Source organism: Carcharodon carcharias, chromosome 6, assembly GCF_017639515.1.
Source record: "Carcharodon carcharias isolate sCarCar2 chromosome 6, sCarCar2.pri, whole genome shotgun sequence".
In the NCBI taxonomy this organism is placed as follows: domain Eukaryota; kingdom Metazoa; phylum Chordata; class Chondrichthyes; order Lamniformes; family Lamnidae; genus Carcharodon; species Carcharodon carcharias.
In genome coordinates this window covers 192,514,829-192,539,589 of record NC_054472.1, presented here as the reverse complement: position 1 = coordinate 192,539,589, position 24,761 = coordinate 192,514,829, and the positions used below count along the sequence as shown (strand labels likewise).

The window sequence follows — 24,761 nt, the reverse complement described above, 5'->3', positions numbered from 1 at the left end:
GGAGCAAAAAAAATGTGACTGAACTGGGCTGTCCCTGCTGCACACCTTTTCTACTAATAACTCAAAACAGGTTTGAAGGGTCTTCAGTCGTTAAGTGAGAGGGGTTTATCAGTGTGTTCTGACATGGGTTTTGTTCCAAGACTGGCTGTTTTCCCAGAAGCTTTCCCAACCCGGGCAGGCACCATTGACGGGGCTCTGTACCTCACACTTTAACATAACAAAGCACCTGTGAAGGAAGCTAAACCATGAGCAAAAAGGAATATTAGTTTGCGGTGTAAGACTTAGTAACTGTACATCCAAGGTTGGAGAATTGAATAAAAGGGCCAAAATGATCACTGATCTCATGGGTGGGTGGGAAAAAGGAGGCAAAGGGGGGCGGGGGGGTGGGTGGGGGTCTGTGGTTGCTTCAAAACACAATGCAAAGATAAAACGAAAAGATACAAAATGCAGCTGAAGACAAGATATAAAATCATTGGGAAGGAGCCTGGAGCTGCTCAATCCCGACTCCCGAACAGCTGGAGGAGGAACATGAAGATGTAGATGATGTCTGTGTAGAGACAGAGTGCTCCAAACACATGTTCTTCCGGGCTCAGGGAGTAGCGCTTGTTCCCCAGGAGAAGCTGTGTGTCATAAGCCAGGAACTGTGACAGGAACACAGGAAGATGAAGACCAAAATCAACATGGCAGCTGAACAACAGGAATACATCTCACAGCTTTCACCAGCAGGAAACAGGCCTCTTAATGAATCTCACACACCAGGTCACAAAACCCTTATTGAAAAAGGAGGCCATCGCGCAGACCTTTGCTTAATTAACCCAGAAAATCTCTCCACTCCCCAGTGCCACCACACTCCACAACCCATTGCTGCGTCTGTAATTGTTTCTCAAATGCTTTCCTGGGTTTTGGATTATACCCACTCTAAGCACTGACATGTCTCCACATATATTGAACCTCCCGATATCTGTCTAAAAGTCAATTTTACGAGTGTGAACCTGTCCTACCCGCAGTGTTCTAGATTAACTTTTACACGCCATTTACAGAATTAGAGTTTACAGAGAAAGCCTCGTGTGTCTAAAGTACATTTCATACCTCAGGAAATCCCAAATCACTTTGCAATTAAAGAAATGCTTTTGAAGTGCAGTCACTGTTGTAAGGTCGGGATTGCAACAGCTAATTTGTACACAGCAAGATCCCACAAAGGATAATGAGCGGTTAATCGGTTTTGATTTTGTGATGTTGATTGAGAGATAAACATTGGTCCAGGGGTCTCCTGCACTTCTTCGAGGGATGAAGTTGGATCATTTAGTTGAGGGCAGATGAGCTTATTGCCTCACTTGAAAAATATAACCTTCAACAGTGCAGCACTCCCTCAGTACTGACACGCAACAGTGCAGCACTCCCTCAGTGCTGACACGCAACAGTGCAGCACTCCCTCAGTACTGACATGCAACAGTGCAGCACTCCCTCAGCACTGACATGCAACAGTGCAGCACTCCCTCAGCACGGACACGCAACAGTGCAGCACTCCCTCAGCACTGACACGCAACAGTGCAGCACTCCCTCAGCACTGACACGCAACAGTGCAGCACTCCCTCAGCACTGACATGCAACAGTGCAGCACTCCCTCAGCACTGACACGCAACAGTGCAGCACTCCCTCAGCACTGACACGCAACAGTGCAGTACTCCCTCAGCACTGACACGCAACAGTGCAGCACTCTCTCAGCACTGACACGCAACAGTGCAGCACTCCCTCAGCACTGATATGCAACAGTGCAGCACTCAGCACTGACACGCAACTGTGCAGCACTCCCTCAGCACTGACACGCAACAGTGCAGCACTCCCTCAGTATTGACCCTGGTGTCACAGCTCGTAGGGGACAGTGCGCTGTAATAACAAGTCCCACTGTTCCCTGAGCCGTGACGAATGTGAAAAGTTTGACCAAACCACCAGATTGCCCCAATTCTACCAAACGGTCTTATTTAGGTTAACAGAATACGAGCACTAGGTTTGTAAACTTAATAAGAAAATAACTGTTTATTGAACAAATTGTCTTTAACCAGTGGCAAAAGAAACATGAACTGCTAACCTCTAACACTATAACTTAAACTCTACCCCTTCTTAAATCCCTATACACACACATGCACAGATAAGACACACAAAATATGGATTTTAAGGGTGGGATAAAAGAGCTCAATAGCACCAATCTGGAGTACAGGATTTGATGGGTTGATTTTGACTGATGTCTTCCAAATTCCTTTCAGTTTGTTGTCGATGACATGAGGTGCTCTCCCAGCACTTTCAGTCTGTGGTTCACTGGTTGAAAAACTGACTTTTCAATGTCTCAACTGGTGATTTTCCAGGGGTTTTCAGAGAAAGCAGGTTACAGAGATGTGAGGAATAGCCAGCTAGCTACTATGGCAGAATTACTGGAATCTCACAAATACAGGAGAGAGAGGTTTGAGGTCTTCCCTCTTTGCAGGCTAGGAGCTGTACTGCCTACACTGTTACCACACAAAACCCTGGTCACCTGGTCAGGAGCTTGCTGTCGTCAGGCAGTTCCCCTTAGTCCAGGACTCCTTTCTGGAACCATCCTGTTCTTTTATGGCACACTCTGTTCCAGGATAGCAACATTGTAAGTATTCCTCATCCTGATCCAGTGAACATGTCTTTCAACTGCAGGAATGGTGGTTTTTAAAGCCACGGTCCAATTTTAAAGCAAGGAAAATAAAAATAGGTTCTTTACATGCCTCTGCCCTTTAAAAGGATTTTAAAAATGCGTTCCATCACAAGTTTTGTGACACATGGACAACAAAACACGAGACTTACATTCATTCATTCATTCTTCCCCCTTATACTTATTTCAGTTAGTTATACCCGAGACAATGCATCCACGATCACTGTAGCTTTACTGGCAATGTGGACAATCTTTACATCGAATGGTTGAAACAATAGACTCCATCTAAACAAACTGTCTCGCATTTCGAGTTAGCATTTTGTATATTCCCATCTCCAGCCTCAGGACTGCTTGGCTTTCCATTCTCCCCTCATCCATGTCCAAGAAATGAGTGCACAATACTGGGACTGTAACCTGGGTGTGTAACCCACCCAATCCCCAGCAACAAGACAACACAACACTAGAGAAAACTGCAATTAATCATCTTAGCTGCTCAACCCCTCTTCTGTTTGCTGCAGGCACGTATAAGAATGTTGTAATTTATTTACCATAGTGAAGACAATGGCTCCAAGTCCTGCATAAAATGTCTGTAACCAGGGGAGCTGAAATGAAAGCAGAGTTAGCAGTTGGTGCTGTCCTGTTCTTTACTGTATAAACTCCTTACTCATAATGCTCCTATCCCTAGGAGGAGTCATCAAGCTTCAGAAAGGGACCAGATCACCAATGCGCAACCAATGAAAACCAGTTACCCAAATAAATTCACTTATCCTTCCTGTAAAAAACCTTGGTCAGGCCCCAGCTAGATCTGTATGTGGTTATACTCACTCATGAATGGCTTTCAAAGAATAACTAAGGAAAACTGGTCCACTGACAGTGCGATTGGCAACCAGAGAAGACAGATTTAAAACCACGTTTCTGTTCTTTAAACAGGTCTCCACATTAATTCTGATTTTGGTGCCACAACTTGAGTATTGAGTCCAATTCTGGCACCACAATTAGGAAAGGATGTCAAGACTTTGGAAGGGGTGTGGAGGAGATTTATTTGAATGGTAGCATGGATGAGGGACTTCAGTTACCTGGAGAGACTGGAGAAGCTGGGAATGTTTTCCTTAGAGCGGGAGGTTCACGGGGGGATTTAATGGAGATGTTCAAACTCACAAAGATACTATTTCCAGGGTCGGTAACCAGAGGGCAGATTTAAGATAATTGGTAAAAGAACCAGAGAAGTGCTATCATGTCCCCTATTTACCGAATCAGGCAGCAGAAGACATTGTGTGAATCACAACTGTTTTACTGTTAAACTATAGGTCAGTATAAATACCAGTTTCCACTGTTCTCTTCTGAATCCCCTCTCCTTCTCCAGAAACAGTCCCCTCTACTGGAGAAAAAAACCCAGCTCAAGTACAGGCATCAATGAGCATCACCTGCTCTCAATGCAGGTAACACCTTGGGGAGATGGTGGCATAATGGTATTGTCACTGAACCGTCAATCCAGACCCCAATGGGTAATGCTCTGGGGACCTGGGTTTGAATGGGAGATGATGGAATTTCAATCCAATTAAACATCTGGAATTAAAAGTCTAATAATGACCATGAAACCATTTCCGATTGTCATAAAAACCTAAACAGAAAATGCTGGATAAACTCAGCAGGGACTTGGAAGGTTAACTCTGTTTCTTGCTCCAGAGATGCTGTCAGACCTGCTGAAATATTTCAGCATCCGCCATATTTTGCTTTTGTCATGAAAACCCATCTGGTTCACTAACGCCCATTAGGGGATCTGCCGTCCTTATCTGGTCTGCCCTACGTGTGACTCCAGACCCACAGCAATGTGGTTGACTCTTGACTGCCCTCTGAACAAGGGCCAATTAGGGATGGGCAATAAATGCTGGTCTAGCCAGCGATGTCCACACCCTGTGAACAAGTAAAAAAAAAAATCACTCTGAAGCTTGTCCTGGTTTATTCTGGCCAGGCAGGGGGAGGGGAGGAGAATTTTTAATTATTTTTTCACAGTGAGTTGTTGTGATCTAGAATACGCTGCCTGGAAGGATGGTGGAAGCAGATTGAATAATAACTTTCAGTATTGAAGGTGGGGGAGTTCCCAGGGCTGTGGGGAATGAGCGGAGCAGTGGGACTCAATGGACAGCTCTTTCAAAGAGCTGGAACAGGTACAATGGGCCATATGGCCTCTCTCTCTGCTGATTCTAGGATAATTAACCTATGATATTTAAAGATGAATGGCTGTGTTGTTTCTGGGGAATGTGCATTTAAATTACGAGTGAAAGTGAAGATAGAGCTCATTCTGTCCATTTTACATCCATATCCATTGAAACTAATTGGTCAACAAAAACCCATCAATCTCAGTTCATCTGGGGTATGAAGACTATTCTTACGCTCGAATACCAGTGTTGCTCAGGAGCAGTCCCAAACCTCCACCATCTCCAGTAGCCACGTTGTATTTCTTTTTATTTATTCACGGGATGTAGGCTTCGCTGGCTGGGCCAGCATTTATTACCCATCCTTAAGAGTCCTTGAGAAGGTGGTGGTGAGCTGCCTTCTTGAACTGTTGCAGTCCATGTGGTGTAGGTACACCCACAGTGCTGTTAGCGAAGGAGTTCCAGGATTTTGATCCAGCGACAGTGAAGGAACGGCGATATATTTCCAAGTCAGGATGGTGAGTGACTTGGAGGGGAACTTCCAGGTGGTGGTGTTCCCATCTATCTGCTGCCCTTGTCCTTCTAGATGGTAGTGGTCGTGGGTTTGGAAGGGGCTGTCTAAGAAGCTTTAGTGAGTTTCTGCAGTGCATCTTGTACATGGTACACACTGCTGTTACTGTACGTCAGTGGTGGAGGGAGTGAATGTTTGTGGATGTGGTGTCAGTCAAGTGGGCTGCTTTGTCCTGGACGGTGTCAAGCTTCTTGAATGTTGTGGGAGCTGCACTCATCCTAGCAAGTGGGGAGTATTCCATCACACTCCTGACTTGTGCCTTGTAGATGGTGGACAGGCTTTGGGGAGTCAGGAGGTGAGTTACTCGCCACAGGATTCCTAGCCTCTGACCTGCTCTTGTAGCCACAGTATTTATATGGCTAGTCCAGTTCAGTTTCTGGTCAATGGTAACCCCCAGGATGTTGATATTGGGGGATTCAGTGATGGTAATGCCATTGAATGACAAGGGGTGACGGTTTGACTCTCTCTTGTTGGAGATTGTCATTGCCTGGCACTTGTATGGCGCGAATGTTACTTGCCACTTGTCAGCCCAAGCCTGGATATTGCCAGTATCTGAGGAGTCGCGAATGGTGCTGAACATTGTGCAATCATCAGCGAACATCCCAACTTCTGACCTTATGATGGAAGGAAGGTCATTGATGAAGCAGCTGAAGATGGTTGGGCCGAGGACACTACCCTGAGGTACTCCTGCAGTGATGTCCTGGAGCTGAGATGATCGAACTCCAATAACCACAACCATCTCCCTTTGTGCTGGGTATGACTCCAACCAGCGGAGAGTTTTCCCCCCGATTCCCATTGACTCCAGTTTTGCTGGGGCTCCTTGATGCCGCACTCAGTCAATGCAGCTTTAATGTAAGGGCAGTCACTCTCACCTCAAATCACTACCCGTGGTTCAAGAGGATGACCCACCATCATCTTCTCGGGGCAACTAAGGATGGGCAATAAATGCTGGTCTTGCCAGCGATGCCCCACTCCACCCTGAGAATGAATATAAGTAAAGCATTTAATGTTCTAAGAATATTCTGTGTAGATAAATATTTCTAACTTCTATAATTCAGAGTCTGTTCACTATGTACCAAGTGGTGGAAACAGCATTTCATTATCATTGATTTATCCTGCCCACCTCCCTGCCATATTCACATCCGGGGAGCTGGAAGATGTTGAGGTTTTATTACTTACATATCCGAATGGAACAGTGAAGACCATGATCAGCCCAGTGATAAACAACACCATCATTAATCCAAACATCAGTCCATGGCAAGAGGTAAAGTCAAACTGTAACAAGAAGCATCAGTTAACAAGAGGAATTTCCCCAACTAATGGCCAAAACTGCAATAAGCCCCAGAAGGCAAAGGGAGGGGATAGTTAAAACCAGACATGGTTTGCTGACTCCCACGACCCTTCCCCTTCTCACTCCCTCTCCCTGACCCCTTGCCCTCCCTGCTCACTGGTCAATCGCACTGATCCCTCTCATTTCTTGCCCAGCAAATCATCTCCGTTCCTGTCCACCAACCTCTCCCATTAGCCCCTCCTAGGTTCTGTAACTTCAAAGCGCAGTTACTGTCGCTCTGCAGGTAAGCTCAGAGGCCATTTTTGTACAGCAAGATCCCACACACAGCGCATCAAGCAAAATGGACAGTTCACAGAGTCAGAATTTTACAGCATGGAACGAGGCCCTTGGCCAATCAGGTCCATACCAGTTGAAATAAAAATGAAAAAGTGCCAGAAAAACCTGGCAGGTCTGGGAGCATCAGTGGAGAGAGAAACAGAGTTAACGTTTCGAGCTCAGTATGACTTCTTTATTTCCAGCATCCACAGTATGTTACTTTTACTGGGCAGTTCATCAGTTCTGGTAATATCGGTTGAGGGAGGAGCGTTGAACAAGACAGTGGGAGGATGAAATCTTCAAGGGTAGATGGGGCCTTGGTTTCACATCTCATGCACAGTGCAGTGCTTCCTCAGAACTGATCCTCTAACAGTGCAACATTCCCTCAGTACTCATTCTCTGATTCTCAGATCCTCCTGTGCTACCCTCGGTACTCTTGTGAACTGACTGTTGCCTCCCTCAGGAGACCCTTAGCTCAAGGCAACTTGGGATGAGCAATAAACGCAACCTTGGCAGTGAAGCGAACCTGCCAGGAATAAGTTCACCGTACCTTTGTCTGGAAGGAAAAGATGCTGACTGCGAGACAGACCAAGGCAGTGATCCCAATGCAGATCATCACACTTTTTGTGTCATGGTAACTAGGATGAACAGATGAGTGAACACTCGCTAGTAAAGGCAGTCAAGGATTAAAAATATATATATACTGAATTAAATACTACATTCACTGTAATCAAAATCAGTCTCCCTGTCCCCAACCTACTAACCAGTGCCTTGAATTGTGGAGAGATGAAACCTGCTCTTTATGGGTCTCCCCCAATGACTCACTGTGCAAAGCACCTTGACAATCGGTGCTACAAAGCACAAAGTTCCTTATGTTCAGTTCCCAATCCACACTGGGCTAGGAACAGGAGGACATTTGAGCCTGTTCCGACATTCAATTGGATCATGGTTCACCTCCTGAACCTTAACTGCACTGACAGCCTTGTTTCTGTAACCTGTAACCCCTTTAACTAAAGATCCATCAATCTCACTATGAAATTTCCAATTGACCTCCGGCCTCAACAGGTTTTTGGGGGGTGGGGGGGAGTGTTCCAGATTTCCACTCCTCTTTGTGTGAAGAAGTGCTTCTTGACATCACCTCTGAACAGCCTAACTCGAATTTTAAGATTATATCCACTGGTTCTGGTCTCATCCTACAATATTTTCTCTTTGTCTACTTTATTAATTTCTTTCATTATCTTAAAGACCTTAATTAGATCACTCCTTAAGAGAATGTCTGTGTGTGTGTGTGTGTGTGTGTGTGTGGGTGTGTGTGTGGGTGTGAGAGTGTCGGGGGGTGTGTGTGTGTGTGTGTGTGTGTGTGTGTGTGGGTGTGTGTGTGGGTGTGTGTGTAGGTGTGTGAGTGTCAGGGTGTGTGAGTGTCGGGGTGTGTGTGTGTGTGTGTGTGTGTGTGTGTGAGAGTGTCGGGGAGTGTGTGTGTGTGTGTGTGTGTGTGTGTGTGTGTGTGTGTGTGTGTCAGGGTCTGTGTGTGTGTGTGTGTGTGTCAGGGTCTGTGTGTGTGTGTGTGTGTGTGTGTGTGTGTCAGGGTCTGTGTGTGTGTGTGTGTGTGTGTGTGTGAGTGTCAGGGTGTGTGTGTGTGTGTGTGTGTGTGAGTGTCGGGGTGTGTGTGTGTGTGAGTGTCGGGGTTTGTATGTGTGTGTGTGTGTGTGTCGGGGTGTGTGTGTGTGTCGGGTTGTGTGTGCGTGTGTCGGGTTGTGTGTGTATGTCAGGTTGTGGTGTGTGTGTGTCGGGGTGTGTGTGAGTGTCGGGGTGTGTGTGTGTGTGTGTGTGTGTGTGTGTGTGAGTGTCGGGGTGTGTGTGTGTCGGGGTGTGTGTGTGTGAGTGTCGGGGTGTGTGTGTGTGTGAGTGTCGGGAGGGGGTGTGTGTGTGTGAGTGTCGGGATGTGTGTGTGTGCGTGAGTGTCGGGGTGTGTGTGTGTGTGTGAGAGTGTCGGGGTGTGTGTGTGTGTGTGAGTGTCGGGGTGTGTGTGTGTGTGTGTGTGTGTGTGTGTGTGTGTGAGTGTCGGGGTGTGTGTGTGCGAGTGTCGGGGTGTGTGTGTGTGTGAATGTCGGGGTGTGTGTGTGTGAGTGAGTGTCTGGGTGTTTGTGTGTGTGTGTGTGTGAGTGTCGGGGTGTGTGTGTCGGGTTGTGTGCGTGTGTGTGAGTGTCGGGGTGTGCGTGTGTGTGAGTGTCGGGGTGTGTGTGTGTGTGAGTGTCGGGATGTGTGTGTGTGTGTGAGTGTCGGGGTGTGTATGTGTGTGTGAGTGTCGGAGGGTGTGTGTGTGTGTGTGTGTGTGTCGGGGTGTGTGTGTGTGTGAGTGTTGGGGTGTGTGTGTATGTCAGGTTGTGGGTGTGTGTGTGTCGGGGTGAGTGTGAGTGTCGGGGAGTGTGTGTGTGTGTGTGTGCGAATGTCGGGGAGTTTGTGTGTGTGAGTGTCGGGGTATGTGTGTGAGTGTCGGGGTGTGTGTGTGAGTGTTGGGGTGTGTGTGTGTGTGAGTATCGGGGTGTGTGTGTGTGAGTGTCGGGGGGTGTGTATGTGTGTGAGTGTCGGGGTGTGTGTGTGTGTGAGCGTCGGGGTGCGTGTGTGTGTGAGTGTCGGGGTGTGTGTGTGTGTGTGTGTGTGTGTGTGAGTGTTGGGGGGGGGGTGTGTGTGTGTGTGTGTGTGTGTGTGTGTGTGTGTGTGTGAGTGCCGGGGGGGTTTGTGTGTGTGTGTGAGTGCCGGGGGTTGTGAGTGAGTGTCGGTGTTTGTGCGTGTGAGTGTCAGGGTGTGTGCGTGTGTGTGTGTGTGTGAGTGTCGGGGTGTGTGTGTGTGTGAGTGTCGGGGTTTGTATGTGTGTGTGTGTGTGTGTCGGGGTGTGTGTGTGTGTCGGGTTGTGTGTGCGTGTGTCGGGTTGTGTGTGTATGTCAGGTTGTGGTGTGTGTGTGTCGGGGTGTGTGTGTGTCGGGGTGTGTGTGTGTGAGTGTCGGGGTGTGTGTGTGTGAGTGTCGGGAGGGGGTGTGTGTGTGTGAGTGTCGGGATGTGTGTGTGTGCGTGAGTGTCGGGGTGTGTGTGTGTGTGTGAGAGTGTCGGGGTGTGTGTGTGTGTGTGAGTGTCGGGGTGTGTGTGTGTGTGTGTGTGTGTGTGTGTGTGTGTCGGGGTGTGTGTGTGTGTGTGTCGGGGTGTGTGTGTGTGTGAATGTCGGGGTGTGTGTGTGTGTGTGTGTGAGTGTCGGGGTGTGTGTATGTGTGTGTGAGTGTCGGGGTGTGTGTGTGGGTGTGTGAGTGTCGGGGTGTGTATGTGTGTGAGTGTCGGGATGTGTGTGTGTGTGTGAGTGTCGGGGTGTGTATGTGTGTGTGAGTGTCGGAGGGTGTGTGTGTGTGTGTGTGTGTCGGGGTGTGTGTGTGTGTGAGTGTTGGGGTGTGTGTGTATGTCAGGTTGTGGGTGTGTGTGTGTCGGGGTGAGTGTGAGTGTCGGGGAGTGTGTGTGTGTGTGTGCGAATGTCGGGGAGTTTGTGTGTGTGAGTGTCGGGGTATGTGTGTGAGTGTCGGGGTGTGTGTGTGAGTGTTGGGGTGTGTGTGTGTGTGAGTATCGGGTTGTGTGTGTGTGAGTGTCGGGGGGTGTGTATGTGTGTGAGTGTCGGGGTGTGTGTGTGTGTGAGTGTCGGGGTGCGTGTGTGTGTGTGAGTGTCGGGGTGTGTGTGTGTGTGTGTGTGTGTAGTGTTGCGGGGGGGGGGTGTGTGTGTGTGTGTGTGTGTGTGTGTGTGTGTGTGTGTGAGTGCCGGGGGGGTTTGTGTGTGTGTGTGAGTGCCGGGGGTTGTGAGTGAGTGTCGGTGTTTGTGCGTGTGAGTGTCAGGGTGTGTGCGTGTGAGTGTTGGGGTGTGTGCGTGTGAATGTCGAGGTGTGTGTGTATGTGAGTGTTGGGGTGTGTGTGTGCGTGAGAGTGTCGGTGTGTGTGCGTGTGAGTGTCGGGGTGTGTGCATGTGAGTGTCGGGGCGTGTGCATGTGAGTGTCGGGGTGTGTGCACGTGAGTGTCGAGGTGTGTGTGTGTGTGAGTGTCGGGGTGTGTGTGTGCGTGAGAGTGTTGGGGTGTGTGTGTGTGCGTGAGAGTGTCGGGGTGTGTGTGTGTGTGTGAGTGTCGGGGTGTGTGTGTGTGAGTGTCGGGGTGTGTGTGTGAGTGTCGGGGTGTGTGTGTGAGTGTCGGGGTGTGTGTGTGAGTGTCGGGGTGTGTGTGTGTGTGAGCATCGGGGAGTGTGCGTGAGTGTCGGGGTGTGTGTGTGTGTCTGTGAGTGTCGGGGGGTGTGTGTGTGTGTGTGTCGGGGTGTGTGTGTGTGTGTGTCGGGGGGTTTGTGTGTGTGTGTGAGTGCCAGGGGTTGTGAGTGAGTGTCGGAGTGTGTGCGTGAGAGTGTCGGGGTGTGTGTGTGTGAGTGTCGGGGTGTGTGTGTGTGAGTGTCGGGGTAAGTCTGTGGGTGTCAGGGTATGTGTGTGTGTGAGTGTTGGGGAGTGTGTGTGTGAGTATCGGGGTGTGTGTGTGAGTGTCGGGGGGCGTGTGTATGTGTGAGTGTCGGGGTGTGTGTGTGTGTGTGAGTGTCGGGGTGTGTGTGTGTGTGAGTATTGGGGTGTGTGTGTGTGTGTGTGTGTGTGTGAGTGTTGGGGGGGCTGTGTGTGTGTGTGTGTGTGTGTGTGTGTGTGCGTGCGTGCGTGCGTGCGTGCGTGTGTGTGTGTGTGTGTGCCGGGGGGGTTTGTGTGTGTGTGTGTGAGTGCCGGGGGTTGTGAGCGAGTGTCGGTGTGTGTGTGTGTGAGTGTCGGGGTGTGTGCATGAGAGTGTCGGGGCGTGTGCATGTGAGTGTCGGGGTGTGTGCATGTGAGTGTCGAGGTGTGTGTGTGTGTGTGAGTGTCGGGGTGTGTGTGCGTGTGAGTGTCGGGGTGTGTGTGTGCGTGAGAGTGTCAGGGTGTGTGTGTGTGCGTGAGAGTGCCGGGGTGTGTGTGTGTGTGTGTGAGTGTCAGGGTGTGTGTGTGAGAGTGTCGGGGTGTGTGTGTGAGTGTTGGGGTGTGGGTGTGTGTGAGTGTCGGGGTATGTGTGTGTGAGTATCGGGGTGTGTGTGTGTGAGTGTCGGGGTGTGTGTGTATGTGTGTGTAGTGTCGGGGTGTGTGTGTGTGTGAGTGTCGGGGTGCGTGTGTGTGTGTGAGTGTCGGGGTGTGTGTGTGTGTGTGTGTGTGTGTGTGTGTGTGAGTGTTGCGGGGGGGGTGTGTGTGTGTGTGTGTGTGTGACTGTCGGGGTGTGTGTGTGTGTGTGTGAGTGTCGGGGTGTGTATGTGTGTGTGTGTGAGTGTCGGGGTGTGTGTGTGTGTCGGGTTGTGTGTGTGTGTGTCGGGTTGTGTGTGTATGTCAGGTTGTGGTGTGTGTGTGTCGGGGTGTGTGTGAGTGTCGGGGTGTGTGTGTGTGTGTGTGTGTGTGTGTGAGTGTCGGGGTGTGTGTGTGTGTGAGTGTCGGGGTGTGTGTGTGTGAGTGTCGGGAGGGGGTGTGTGTGTGTGAGTGTCGGGATGTGTGTGTGTGCGTGAGTGTCGGGTGTGTGTGTGTGTGTGAGAGTGTCGGGGTGTGTGTGTGTGTGTGAGTGTCGGGGTGTGTGTGTGTGTGTGTGAGTGTCGGGGTGTGTGTGTGTGAGTGTGTCGGGGTGTGTGTGTGTGTGAATGTCGGGGTGTGTGTGTGTGAGTGTCGGGGTGTGTGTATGTGTGTGTGAGTGTCGGGGTGTGTGTGTGGGTGTGTGAGTGTCGGGGTGTGTATGTGTGTGAGTGTCGGGGTGTGTGTGTGTGTGAGTGTCGGGATGTGTGTGTGTGTGTGAGTGTCGGGGTGTGTATGTGTGTGTGAGTGTCGGAGGGTGTGTGTGTGTGTGTGTGTGTGTGTGTGTGTGTGTCGGGGTGTGTGTGTGTGTGTGAGTGTTGGGGTGTGTGTGTATGTCGGGTTGTGGGTGTGTGTGTGTCGGGGTGAGTGTGACTGTCGGGGAGTGTGTGTGTGTGTGTGCGAGTGTCGGGGTGTTTGTGTGTGTGAGTGTCGGGGTATGTGTGTGAGTGTCGGGGTGTGTGTGTGAGTGTTGGGGTGTGTGTGAGTGTTGGGGTGTGTGTGTGTGTGAGTGTCGGGGTATGTGTGTGTGAGTATCGGGGTGTGTGTGTGTGAGTGTCGGGGGGTGTGTATGTGTGTGAGTGTCGGGGTGTGTGTGTGTGTGTGAGTGTCGGGGTGTGTGTGTGTGTGTGTGTGTGTGAGTGTTGCGGGGGGGGTGTGTGTGTGTGTGTGTGTGTGTGTGTGTGAGTGCCGGGGGGGTTTGTGTGTGTGTGTGAGTGCCGGGGGTTGTGAGTGAGTGTCGGTGTTTGTGCGTGTGAGTGTCAGGGTGTGTGCGTGTGAGTGTTGGGGTGTGTGCGTGTGAATGTCGAGGTGTGTGTGTATGTGAGTGTCGGGGTGTGTGTGTGCGTGAGAGTGTCGGTGTGTGTGCGTGTGAGTGTCGGGGTGTGTGCATGTGAGTGTCGGGGCGTGTGCATGTGAGTGTCGGGGTGTGTGCACGTGAGTGTCGAGGTGTGTGTGTGTGTGAGTGTCGGGGTGTGTGTGTGCGTGAGAGTGTTGGGGTGTGTGTGTGTGCGTGAGAGTGTCGGGGTGTGTGTGTGTGTGTGAGTGTCGGGGTGTGTGTGTGCGAGTGTCGGGGTGTGTGTGTGAGTGTCGGGGTGTGTGTGTGTGTGAGCATCGGGGAGTGTGCGTGAGTGTCGGGGTGTGTGTGTGTGTCTGTGAGTGTCGGGGGGTGTGTGTGTGTGTGTGTCGGGGTGTGTGTGTGTGTGTGTCGGGGGGTTTGTGTGTGTGTGTGAGTGCCAGGGGTTGTGAGTGAGTGTCGGAGTGTGTGCGTGAGAGTGTCGGGGTGTGTGCGTGTGAGTGTCGGGGTGTGTGTGTGTGAGTGTCGGGGTGTGTGTGTGTGAGTGTCGGGGTAAGTCTGTGGGTGTCAGGGTATGTGTGTGTGTGAGTGTTGGGGTGTGTGTGTGTGAGTATCGGGGTGTGTGTGTGAGTGTCGGGGGGCGTGTGTGTGTGTGAGTGTCGGGGTGTGTGTGTGTGTGTGTGAGTGTCGGGGTGTGTGTGTGTGTGAGTATTGGGGTGTGTGTGTGTGTGTGTGTGAGTGTTGTGGGGGCTGTGTGTGTGTGTGTGTGTGTGTGCGTGCGTGCGTGCGTGCGTGCGTGCGTGCGTGCGTGTGTGTGTGTGCCGGGGGGGGTTTGTGTGTGTGTGTGTGAGTGCCGGGGGTTGTGAGCGAGTGTCGGTGTGTGTGCGTGTGAGTGTCGGGGTGTGTGCATGAGACTGTCGGGGCGTGTGCATGTGAGTGTCGGGGTGTGTGCATGAGTGTCGAGGTGTGTGTGTGTGTGAGTGTCGGGGTGTGTGTGCGTGTGAGTGTCGGGGTGTGTGTGTGCGTGAGAGTGTCGGGGTGTGTGTGTGTGCGTGAGAGTGCCGGGGTATGTGTGTGTGTGTGTGTGTGTCGGGGTGTGTGTGTGTGAGTGTCAGGGTGTGTGTGTGAGAGTGTCGGGGTGTGTGTGTGAGTGTTGGGGTGTGTGTGTGTGTGAGTGTCGGGGTATGTGTGTGTGAGTGTCGGGGGGTGTGTATGTGTGTGAGTGTCGGGGTGTGTGTGTGTGTGAGTGTCGGGGTGCGTGTGTGTGTGTGAGTGTCGGGGTGTGTGTGTGTGTGTGTGTGTGTGAGTGTTGCGGGGGGGGTGTGTGTGTGTGTGTGTGTGTGTGTGAGTGCCGGGGGGGTTTGTGTGTGTGTGTGAGTGCCGGGGGTTGTGAGTGAGTGTCGGGGTGTGTATGTGTGAGTGTCGGGGTAAGTCTGTGGGTGTCAGGGTATGTGTGTGTGTGAGTGTTGGGGTGTGTGTGTGTGAGTATCGGGGTGTGTGTGTGAGTGTCGGGGGGCGTGTGTGTGTGTGAGTGTCGGGGTGTGTGTGTGTGTGTGTGTGTGTGAGTGTCGGGGTGTGTGTGTGTGTGTGTGTGTGAGTGCTGGGGGGGCTGTGTGTGTGTGTGTGTGTGTGTGTGTGTGCGTGCGTGCGTGCGTGCGTGCGTGCGTGTGTGTGTGTGTGTGTGTGTGTGTGTGCCGGGGGGGTTTGTGTGTGTGTGTGTGAGTGCCGGGGGTTGTGAGCGAGTGTCGGTGTGTGTGCGTGTGAGTGTCGGGGTGTGTGCATGAGAGTGTCGGGGCATGTGCATGTGAGTGTCGGGGTGTGTGCATGTGAGTGTCGAGGTGTGTGTGTGTGTGAGTGTCGGGGTGTGTGTGCGTGTGAGTGTCGGGGTGTGTGTGTGCGTGAGAGTGTCAGGGTGTGTGTGTGTGCGTGAGAGTGCCGGGGTGTGTGTGTGTGTGTGTGAGTGTCGGGGTGTGTGTGTGTGAGTGTCAGGGTGTGTGTGTGAGAGTGTCGGGGTGTGTGTGTGAGTGTTGGGGTGTGTGTGTGTGTGAGTGTCGGGGTATGTGTGTGTGAGTATCGGGGTGTGTGTGTGTGAGTGTCGGGGGGTGTGTATGTGTGTGAGTGTCGGGGTGTGTGTGTGTGTGAGTGTCGGGGTGCGTGTGTGTGTGTGAGTGTCGGGGTGTGTGTGTGTGTGTGTGTGTGTGTGTGAGTGTTGCGGGGGGTGTGTGTGTGTGTGTGTGTGTGTGTGTGTGTGTGAGTGTCGGGGTGTGTGTGTGTGTGTGAGTGTCGGGGTGTGTATGTGTGTGTGTGTGTGTCGGGGTGTGTGTGTGTGTCGGGTTGTGTGTGTATGTCAGGTTGTGGTGTGTGTGTGTCGGGGTGTGTGTGAGTGTCGGGGTGTGTGTGTGTGTGTGTGTGTGTGTGTGAGTGTCGGGGTGTGTGTGTGTCGGGGTGTGTGTGTGTGTGAGTGTCGGGGTGTGTGTGTGTGAGTGTCGGGAGGGGGTGTGTGTGTGTGAGTGTCGGGATGTGTGTGTGTGCGTGAGTGTCGGGGTGTGTGTGTGTGTGAGAGTGTCGGGGTGTGTGTGTGTGTGTGTGTCGGGGTGTGTGTGTGTGTGTGAGTGTCGGGGTGTGTGTGTGTGAGTGTGTCGGGGTGTGTGTGTGTGTGAATGTCGGGGTGTGTGTGTGTGTGTGTGAGTGTCGGGGTGTGTGTATGTGTGTGTGAGTGTCGGGGTGTGTGTGTGGGTGTGTGAGTGTCGGGGTGTGTATGTGTGTGAGTGTCGGGGTGTGTGTGTGTGTGAGTGTCGGGATGTGTGTGTGTGTGTGAGTGTCGGGGTGTGTATGTGTGTGTGAGTGTCGGAGGGTGTGTGTGTGTGTGTGTGTCGGGGTGTGTGTGTGTGTGTGAGTGTTGGGGTGTGTGTGTATGTCGGGTTGTGGGTGTGTGTGTGTCGGGGTGAGTGTGAGTGTCGGGGAGTGTGTGTGTGTGTGTGCGAGTGTCGGGGTGTTTGTGTGTGTGAGTGTCGGGGTATGTGTGTGAGTGTCGGGGTGTGTGTGTGAGTGTTGGGGTGTGTGTGAGTGTTGGGGTGTGTGTGTGTGTGAGTGTCGGGGTATGTGTGTGTGAGTATCGGGGTGTGTGTGTGTGAGTGTCGGGGGGTGTGTATGTGTGTGAGTGTCGGGGTGTGTGTGTGTGTGAGTGTCGGGGTGTGTGTGTGTGTGTGTGTGTGTGTGAGTGTTGCGGGGGGGGTGTGTGTGTGTGTGTGTGTGTGTGTGTGTGTGAGTGCCGGGGGGGTTTGTGTGTGTGTGTGAGTGCCGGGGGTTGTGAGTGAGTGTCGGTGTGTGTGCGTGTGAGTGTCAGGGTGTGTGCGTGTGAGTGTTGGGGTGTGTGCGTGTGAATGTCGAGGTGTGTGTGTACGTGAGTGTCGGGGTGTGTGTGTGCGTGAGAGTGTCGGTGTGTGTGCGTGTGAGTGTCGGGGTGTGTGCATGTGAGTGTCGGGGCGTGTGCATGTGAGTGTCGGGGTGTGTGCACGTGAGTGTCGAGGTGTGTGTGTGTGTGAGTGTCGGGGTGTGTGTGTGCGTGAGAGTGTTGGGGTGTGTGTGTGTGCGTGAGAGTGTCGGGGTGTGTGTGTGTGTGTGTGAGTGTCGGGGTGTGTGTGTGTGAGTGTCGGGGTGTGTGTGTGAGTGTCGGGGTGTGTGTGTGTGTGAGCATCGGGGAGTGTGCGTGAGTGTCGGGGTGTGTGTGTGTGTCTGTGAGTGTCGGGGGGTGTGTGTGTGTGTGTGTCGGGGTGTGTGTGTGTGTGTGTCGGGGGGTTTGTGTGTGTGTGTGAGTGCCAGGGGTTGTGAGTAAGTGTCGGAGTGTGTGCGTGAGAGTGTCGGGGTGTGTGTGTGAGAGTGTCGGGGTGTGTGTGTGTGAGTGTCGGGGTAAGTCTGTGGGTGTCAGGGTATGTGTGTGTGTGAGTGTTGGGGTGTGTGTGTGTGAGTATCGGGGTGTGTGTGTGAGTGTCGGGGGGCGTGTGTGTGTGTGAGTGTCGGGGTGTGTGTGTGTGTGTGTGTGTGAGTGTCGGGGTGTGAGTGTGTGTGAGTATTGGGGTGTGTGTGTGTGTGTGTGTGTGAGTGTTGTGGGGGCTGTGTGTGTGTGTGTGTGCGTGCGTGCGTGCGTGCGTGCGTGCGTGCGTGCGTGTGTGCCGGGGGGGTTTGTGTGTGTGTGTGTGAGTGCCGGGGGTTGTGAGCGAGTGTCGGTGTGTGTGCGTGTGAGTGTCGGGGTGTGTGCATGAGAGTGTCGGGGCGTGTGCATGTGAGTGTCGGGGTGTGTGCATGTGAGTGTCGAGGTGTGTGTGTGTGTGAGTGTCGGGGTGTGTGTGCGTGTGAGTGTCGGGGTGTGTGTGTGCGTGAGAATGTCGGGGTGTGTGTGTGTGCGTGAGAGTGCCGGGGTGTGTGTGTGTGTGTGTGTGAGTGTCGGGGTGCGTGTGTGTGAGTGTCAGGGTGTGTGTGTGAGAGTGTCAGGGTGTGTGTGTGAGTGTTGGGGTGTGTGTGTGTGTGAGTGTCAGGGTATGTGTGTGTGAGTGTCGGGGGGTGTGTATGTGTGTGAGTGTCGGGGTGTGTGTGTGTGTGAGTGTCGGGGTGCGTGTGTGTGTGTGAGTGTCGGGGTGTGTGTGTGTGTGTGTGTGTGTGAGTGTTGCAGGGGGGGTGTGTGTGTGTGTGTGTGTGTGTGTGTGAGTGCCGGGGGGGTTTGTGTGAGTGTGTGAGTGCCGGGGGTTGTGAGTGAGTGTCGGTGTGTGTGCGTGTGAGTGTCAGGGTGTGTGCGTGTGAGTGTTGGGGTGTGTGCGTGTGAATGTCGAGGTGTGTGTGTATGTGAGTGTCGGGGTGTGTGTGTGCGTGAGAGTGTCGGTGTGTGTGCGTGTGAGTGTCGGGGTGTGTGCATGTGAGTGTCGGGGCGTGTGCATGTGAGTGTCGGGGTGTGTGCACGTGAGTGTCGAGGTGTGTGTGTGTGTGAGTGTCGGGGTGTGTGTGTGCGTGAGAGTGTTGGGGTGTGTGTGTGTGCGTGAGAGTGTCGGGGTGTGTGTGTGTGTGTGAGTGTCGGGGTGTGTGTGTGTGAGTGTCGGGGTGTGTGTGTGAGTGTCGGGGTGTGTGTGTGAGTGTCGGGGTGTGTGTGTGTGTGAGCTTCGGGGAGTGTGCGTGAGTGTCGGGGTGTGTGTGTGTGTCTGTGTGTGTCGGGGGGTGTGTGTGTGTGTGTGTCGGGGTGTGTGTGTGTGTGTGTCGGGGGGTTTGTGTGTGTGTGTGAGTGCCAGGGGTTGTGAGTGAGTGTCGGAGTGTGTGCGTGAGAGTGTCGGGGTGTGTGTGTGTGAGTGTTGGGGTGTGTGTGTGTGAGTATCGGGGTGTGTGTGTGAGTGTCGGGGGGCGTGTGTGTGTGTGAGTGTCGGGGTGTGTGTGTGTGTGTGTGTGAGTGTCGGGGTGTGTGTGTGTGTGAGTATTGGGGTGTGTGTGTGTGTGTGTGTGTGTGAGTGTTGGGGGGGCTGTGTGTGTGTGTGTGTGTGTGTGTGTGTGTGTGCGTGCGTGCGTGCGTGCGTGCGTGCGTGCGTGTGTGTGTGTGTGTGCCGGGGGGGTTTGTGTGTGTGTGTGTGAGTGCCGGGGGTTGTGAGCGAGTGTCGGTGTGTGTGCGTGTGAGTGTCGGGGTGTGTGCATCAGAGTGTCGGGGCGTGTGCATGTGAGTGTCGGGGTGTGTGCATGTGAGTGTCGAGGTGTGTGTGTGTGTGAGTGTCGGGGTGTGTGTGCGTGTGAGTGTCAGGGTGTGTGTGTGTGCGTGAGAGTGCCGGGGTGTGTGTGTGTGTGTGTGTGTGAGTGTCGGGGTGTGTGTGTGTGAGTGTCAGGGTGTGTGTGTGAGAGTGTCGGGGTGTGTGTGCGAGTGTCGGGGTGTGTGTGTGTGTGTGAGCATCGGGGAGTGTGTGTGAGTGTCGGGGTGTGTGTGTGTGTGAGTGTTGGGGTGTGTGTGTGTGTGTGAGTGTCGGGGTGTGTGTGTGTGTGTGTGAGTGTCGGGGTGTGTGTGTGTGTGAGTGTCGGGGTGTGTGTGTGTGTGTGAGTGTCGGGGTGTGTATGTGTGTGAGTGTCGGGGTGTGTGTGTGTGTGTGTGCGTTTCGGGGTGTGTGTGTGTGTGTGAGTGTCGGGGTGTGTGTGTGTGTGTGTGTGTGAGTGTCGCGGGGTGTGTGTGTGTGTGTGTCAGGGTGTGTGTGTGTGTGTGTCAGGTTGTGAGTGTGTGTGTGTCGGGGTGTGTGTGAGTGTCGGGGAGTGCGTGTGTGTGTGAGTGTCGGGGTGTGTGTGTGTGTACGAGTGTCGGGGTGTTTGTGTGTGAGTATCGGGGTGTGTGTGTGAGTGTCGGGGGGTGTGTATGTGTGTGAGTGTCGGGGTGTGTGTGTGTGTGAGTGTCGGGGGGTGTGTGTGTGTGAGTTTCGGGGTGTGTGTGTGTGTGTGTGTGTGTGTGTGTGTGTGTGTGTGTGTGTGTGTGTGTGTGTGTGCCGGGGGGGGGTTTGTGTGTGTGTGAGAGTGCCAGGGGTTGTGAGTGAGTGTCGGTGCGTGTGCGTGTGAGTATCGGGGTGTGTGCGTGTGAGTGTCGGGGTGTGTGTGTGTGAATGCCGAGGTGTGTGTGTGTGAGTGTCGGGGTGTGTGTGTGTGTGTGTGTGAGTGTCGGGGTGTGTGTGTGAGTGTCGGGGTGTGTGTGTGAGTGTCAGGGTGTGTGTGTGTGTGTGTGTGTGAGAGTTGGGGTGTGTGTGTGTGTGAGTGTCAGGGTGTGTGTGTGTATCGGGGTGTGTGTGAGAGTGTCGGGGTGTGTGTGTGTGTGAGTGTCGGGGTGTGTGAGTGTGTGTGTGTCGGGGTGTGTGTGTATGTGAGTTTCGGGGTGTGTGAGTGTGTGTGTGAGTGTTGCGGGCTGTGTGTGTGTGTGGGTGTGAGTGCCGGGGGGGGGTTTGTGTGTGTGTGTGAGTGCCAGGGGTTGTGAGTGAGTGTCAGAGTGTGTGCGTGAGAGTGTCGGGGTGTGTGCGTGTGAGTGTCGGGGTGTGTGCGTGTGAGTGTCGGGGTGTGTCTCTGAGTGTCGGGGTGTGGGTGTGGGTGTGTGAGTGTCGGGGTGTGTATGTGTGTGAGTGTCGGGGTGTGTGTGTGTGTGAGTGTCGGGATGTGTGTGTGTGTGTGAGTGTCGGGGTGTGTATGTGTGTGTGTGTCGGAGGGTGTGTGTGTGTGTGTGTGTGTCGGGGTGTGTGTGTGTGTGTGAGTGTTGGGGTGTGTGTGTATGTCGGGTTGTGGGTGTGTGTGTGTCGGGGTGAGTGTGAGTGTCGGGGAGTGTGTGTGTGTGTGTGCGAGTGTCGGGGTGTTTGTGTGTGTGAGTGTCGGGGTATGTGTGTGAGTGTCGGGGTGTGTGTGTGAGTGTTGGGGTGTGTGTGTGTGTGAGTGTCGGGGTATGTGTGTGTGAGTATCGGGGTGTGTGTGTGTGAGTGTCGGGGGGTGTGTATGTGTGTGAGTGTCGGGGTGTGTGTGTGTGTGAGTGTCGGGGTGTGTGCATGAGACTGTCGGGGCGTGTGCATGTGAGTGTCGGGGTGTGTGCATGTGAGTGTCGAGGTGTGTGTGTGTGTGAGTGTCGGGGTGTGTGTGCGTGTGAGTATCGGGGTGTGTGTGTGCGTGAGAATGTCGGGGTGTGTGTGTGTGCGTGAGAGTGCCGGGGTGTGTGTGTGTGTGTGTGTGTGTGAGTGTCGGGGTGTGTGTGTGTGAGTGTCAGGGTGTGTGTGTGAGAGTGTCGGGGTGTGTGTGTGAGTGTTGGGGTGTGTGTGTGTGTGTGAGTGTCAGGGTATGTGTGTGTGAGTGTCGGGGGGTGTGTATGTGTGTGAGTGTCGGGGTGTGTGTGTGTGTGAGTGTCGGGGTGCGTGTGTGTGTGTGAGTGTCGGGGTGTGTGTGTGTGTGTGAGTGTTGCGGGGGGGGTGTGTGTGTGTGTGTGTGTGTGTGTGTGAGTGCCGGGGGGGTTTGTGTGTGTGTGTGAGTGCCGGGGGTTGTGAGTGAGTGTCGGTGTGTGTGCGTGTGAGTGTCAGGGTGTGTGCGTGTGAGTGTTGGGGTGTGTGCGTGTGAATGTCGAGGTGTGTGTGTATGTGAGTGTCGGGGTGTGTGTGTGCGTGAGAGTGTCGGTGTGTGTGCGTGTGAGTGTCGGGGTGTGTGCATGTGAGTGTCGGGGCGTGTGCATGTGAGTGTCGGGGTGTGTGCACGTGAGTGTCGAGGTGTGTGTGTGTGTGTGAGTGTCGGGGTGTGTGTGTGCGTGAGAGTGTTGGGGTGTGTGTGTGTGCGTGAGAGTGTCGGGGTGTGTGTGTGTGTGTGAGTGTGGGGGTGTGTGTGTGTGAGTGTCGGGGTGTGTGTGTGAGTGTCGGGGTGTGTGTGTGAGTGTCGGGGTGTGTGTGTGTGTGAGCATCGGGGAGTGTGCGTGAGTGTCGGGGTGTGTGTGTGTGTCTGTGAGTGTCGGGGGGTGTGTGTGTGTGTGTGTCGGGGTGTGTGTGTGTGTGTGTCGGGGGGTTTGTGTGTGTGTGTGAGTGCCAGGGGTTGTGAGTGAGTGTCGGAGTGTGTGCGTGAGAGTGTCGGGGTGTGTGTGTGTGAGTGTCGGGGTGTGTGTGTGTGAGTGTCGGGGTAAGTCTGTGGGTGTCAGGGTATGTGTGTGTGTGAGTGTTGGGGTGTGTGTGTGTGAGTATCGGGGTGTGTGTGTGAGTGTCGGGGGGCGTGTGTGTGTGTGAGTGTCGGGGTGTGTGTGTGTGTGTGTGTGAGTGTCGGGGGGTGTGTGTGTGTGAGTATTGGGGTGTGTGTGTGTGTGTGTGTGTGTGTGAGTGTTGGGGGGGCTGTGTGTGTGTGTGTGTGTGTGTGTGCGTGCGTGCGTGCGTGCGTGCGTGCGTGCGTGCGTGCGTGCGTGCGTGCGTGCGTGTGTGCCGGGGGGGTTTGTGTGTGTGTGTGTGAGTGCCGGGGGTTGTGAGCGAGTGTCGGTGTGTGTGCGTGTGAGTGTCGGGGTGTGTGCATGAGAGTGTCGGGGCGTGTGCATGTGAGTGTCGGGGTGTGTGCATGTGAGTGTCGAGGTGTGTGTGTGTGTGTGAGTGTCGGGGTGTGTGTGCGTGTGAGTGTCGGGGTGTGTGTGTGCGTGAGAATGTCGGGGTGTGTGTGTGTGCGTGAGAGTGCCGGGGTGTGTGTGTGTGTGTGTGTGAGTGTCGGGGTGTGTGTGTGTGAGTGTCAGGGTGTGTGTGTGAGAGTGTCGGGGTGTGTGTGTGAGTGTTGGGGTGTGTGTGTGAGTGTCAGGGTATGTGTGTGTGAGTGTCGGGGGGTGTGTATGTGTGTGAGTGTCGGGGTGTGTGTGTGTGTGAGTGTCGGGGTGCGTGTGTGTGTGTGAGTGTCGGGGTGTGTGTGTGTGTGTGTGTGTGAGTGTTGCAGGGGGGGTGTGTGTGTGTGTGTGTGTGTGTGTGAGTGCCGGGGGGGTTTGTGTGAGTGTGTGAGTGCCGGGGGTTGTGAGTGAGTGTCGGTGTGTGTGCGTGTGAGTGTCAGGGTGTGTGCGTGTGAGTGTTGGGGTGTGTGCGTGTGAATGTCGAGGTGTGTGTGTATGTGAGTGTCGGGGTGTGTGTGTGCGTGAGAGTGTCGGTGTGTGTGCGTGTGAGTGTCGGGGTGTGTGCATGTGAGTGTCGGGGCGTGTGCATGTGAGTGTCGGGGTGTGTGCACGTGAGTGTCGAGGTGTGTGTGTGTGTGAGTGTCGGGGTGTGTGTGTGCGTGAGAGTGTTGGGGTGTGTGTGTGTGCGTGAGAGTGTCGGGGTGTGTGTGTGTGTGTGAGTGTCGGGGTGTGTGTGTGTGAGTGTCGGGGTGTGTGTGTGAGTGTCGGGGTGTGTGTGTGAGTGTCGGGGTGTGTGTGTGTGTGAGCATCGGGGAGTGTGCGTGAGTGTCGGGGTGTGTGTGTGTGTCTGTGAGTGTCGGGGGGTGTGTGTGTGTGTGTGTCGGGGTGTGTGTGTGTGTGTGTCGGGGGGTTTGTGTGTGTGTGTGAGTGCCAGGGGTTGTGAGTGAGTGTCGGAGTGTGTGCGTGAGAGTGTCGGGGTGTGTGTGTGTGAGTGTCGGGGTGTGTGTGTGTGAGTGTCGGGGTAAGTCTGTGGGTGTCAGGGTATGTGTGTGTGTGAGTGTTGGGGTGTGTGTGTGTGAGTATCGGGGTGTGTGTGTGAGTGTCGGGGGGCGTGTGTGTGTGTGAGTGTCGGGGTGTGTGTGTGTGTGTGTGTGAGTGTCGGGGTGTGTGTGTGTGTGAGTATTGGGGTGTGTGTGTGTGTGTGTGTGTGTGAGTGTTGGGGGGGCTGTGTGTGTGTGTGTGTGTGTGTGTGTGTGCGTGCGTGGGTGCGTGCGTGCGTGCGTGCGTGCGTGCGTGTGTGCCGGGGGGGTTTGTGTGTGTGTGTGTGAGTGCCGGGGGTTGTGAGCGAGTGTCGGTGTGTGTGCGTGTGAGTGTCGGGGTGTGTGCATGAGAGTGTCGGGGCGTGTGCATGTGAGTGTCGGGGTGTGTGCATGTGAGTGTCGAGGTGTGTGTGTGTGTGAGTGTCGGGGTGTGTGTGCGTGTGAGTGTCGGGGTGTGTGTGTGCGTGAGAATGTCGGGGTGTGTGTGTGTGCGTGAGAGTGCCGGGGTGTGTGTGTGTGTGTGTGTGAGTGTCGGGGTGTGTGTGTGTGAGTGTCAGGGTGTGTGTGTGAGAGTGTCGGGGTGTGTGTGTGAGTGTTGGGGTGTGTGTGTGTGTGAGTGTCAGGGTATGTGTGTGTGAGTGTCGGGGGGTGTGTATGTGTGTGTGTCGGGGTGTGTGTGTGTGTGAGTGTCGGGGTGCGTGTGTGTGTGTGAGTGTCGGGGTGTGTGTGTGTGTGTGTGTGTGAGTGTTGCTGGGGGGGTGTGTGTGTGTGTGTGTGTGTGTGTGTGAGTGCCGGGGGGGTTTGTGTGAGTGTGTGAGTGCCGGGGGTTGTGAGTGAGTGTCGGTGTGTGTGCGTGTGAGTGTCAGGGTGTGTGCGTGTGAGTGTTGGGGTGTGTGCGTGTGAATGTCGAGGTGTGTGTGTATGTGAGTGTCGGGGTGTGTGTGTGCGTGAGAGTGTCGGTGTGTGTGCGTGTGAGTGTCGGGGTGTGTGCATGTGAGTGTCGGGGCGTGTGCATGTGAGTGTCGGGGTGTGTGCACGTGAGTGTCGAGTTGTGTGTGTGTGTGAGTGTCGGGGTGTGTGTGTGCGTGAGAGTGTTGGGGTGTGTGTGTGTGCGTGAGAGTGTCGGGGTGTGTGTGTGTGTGTGAGTGTCGGGGTGTGTGTGTGTGAGTGTCGGGGTGTGTGTGTGAG

The 24,761-nt window shown here is 53.9% G+C and overlaps 1 protein-coding gene across 2 annotated transcripts in view; it reads right to left on the bottom strand.

The window, feature by feature from the left end:
• Nucleotides 1-446: 446 nt before the first annotated feature.
• Nucleotides 447-24,761, bottom strand: part of faim2a (Fas apoptotic inhibitory molecule 2a) — a 151,462-nt gene continuing 127,147 nt past the window's right edge. Inside the window, exons 9-12 of one of the 2 annotated variants that reach the window (XM_041190371.1) lie at nt 7,561-7,648; nt 6,584-6,679; nt 3,226-3,279; nt 447-641 (exon numbers count right to left, since the gene is read on the bottom strand). In XM_041190371.1, the coding sequence (XP_041046305.1) occupies nt 495-641; nt 3,226-3,279; nt 6,584-6,679; nt 7,561-7,648 (385 nt within the window). In that variant the 3' untranslated portion in view covers nt 447-494. The remainder of the gene's footprint in view (nt 642-3,225; nt 3,280-6,583; nt 6,680-7,560; nt 7,649-24,761) is intronic. The other variant, XM_041190372.1, reaches the window with a different exon arrangement.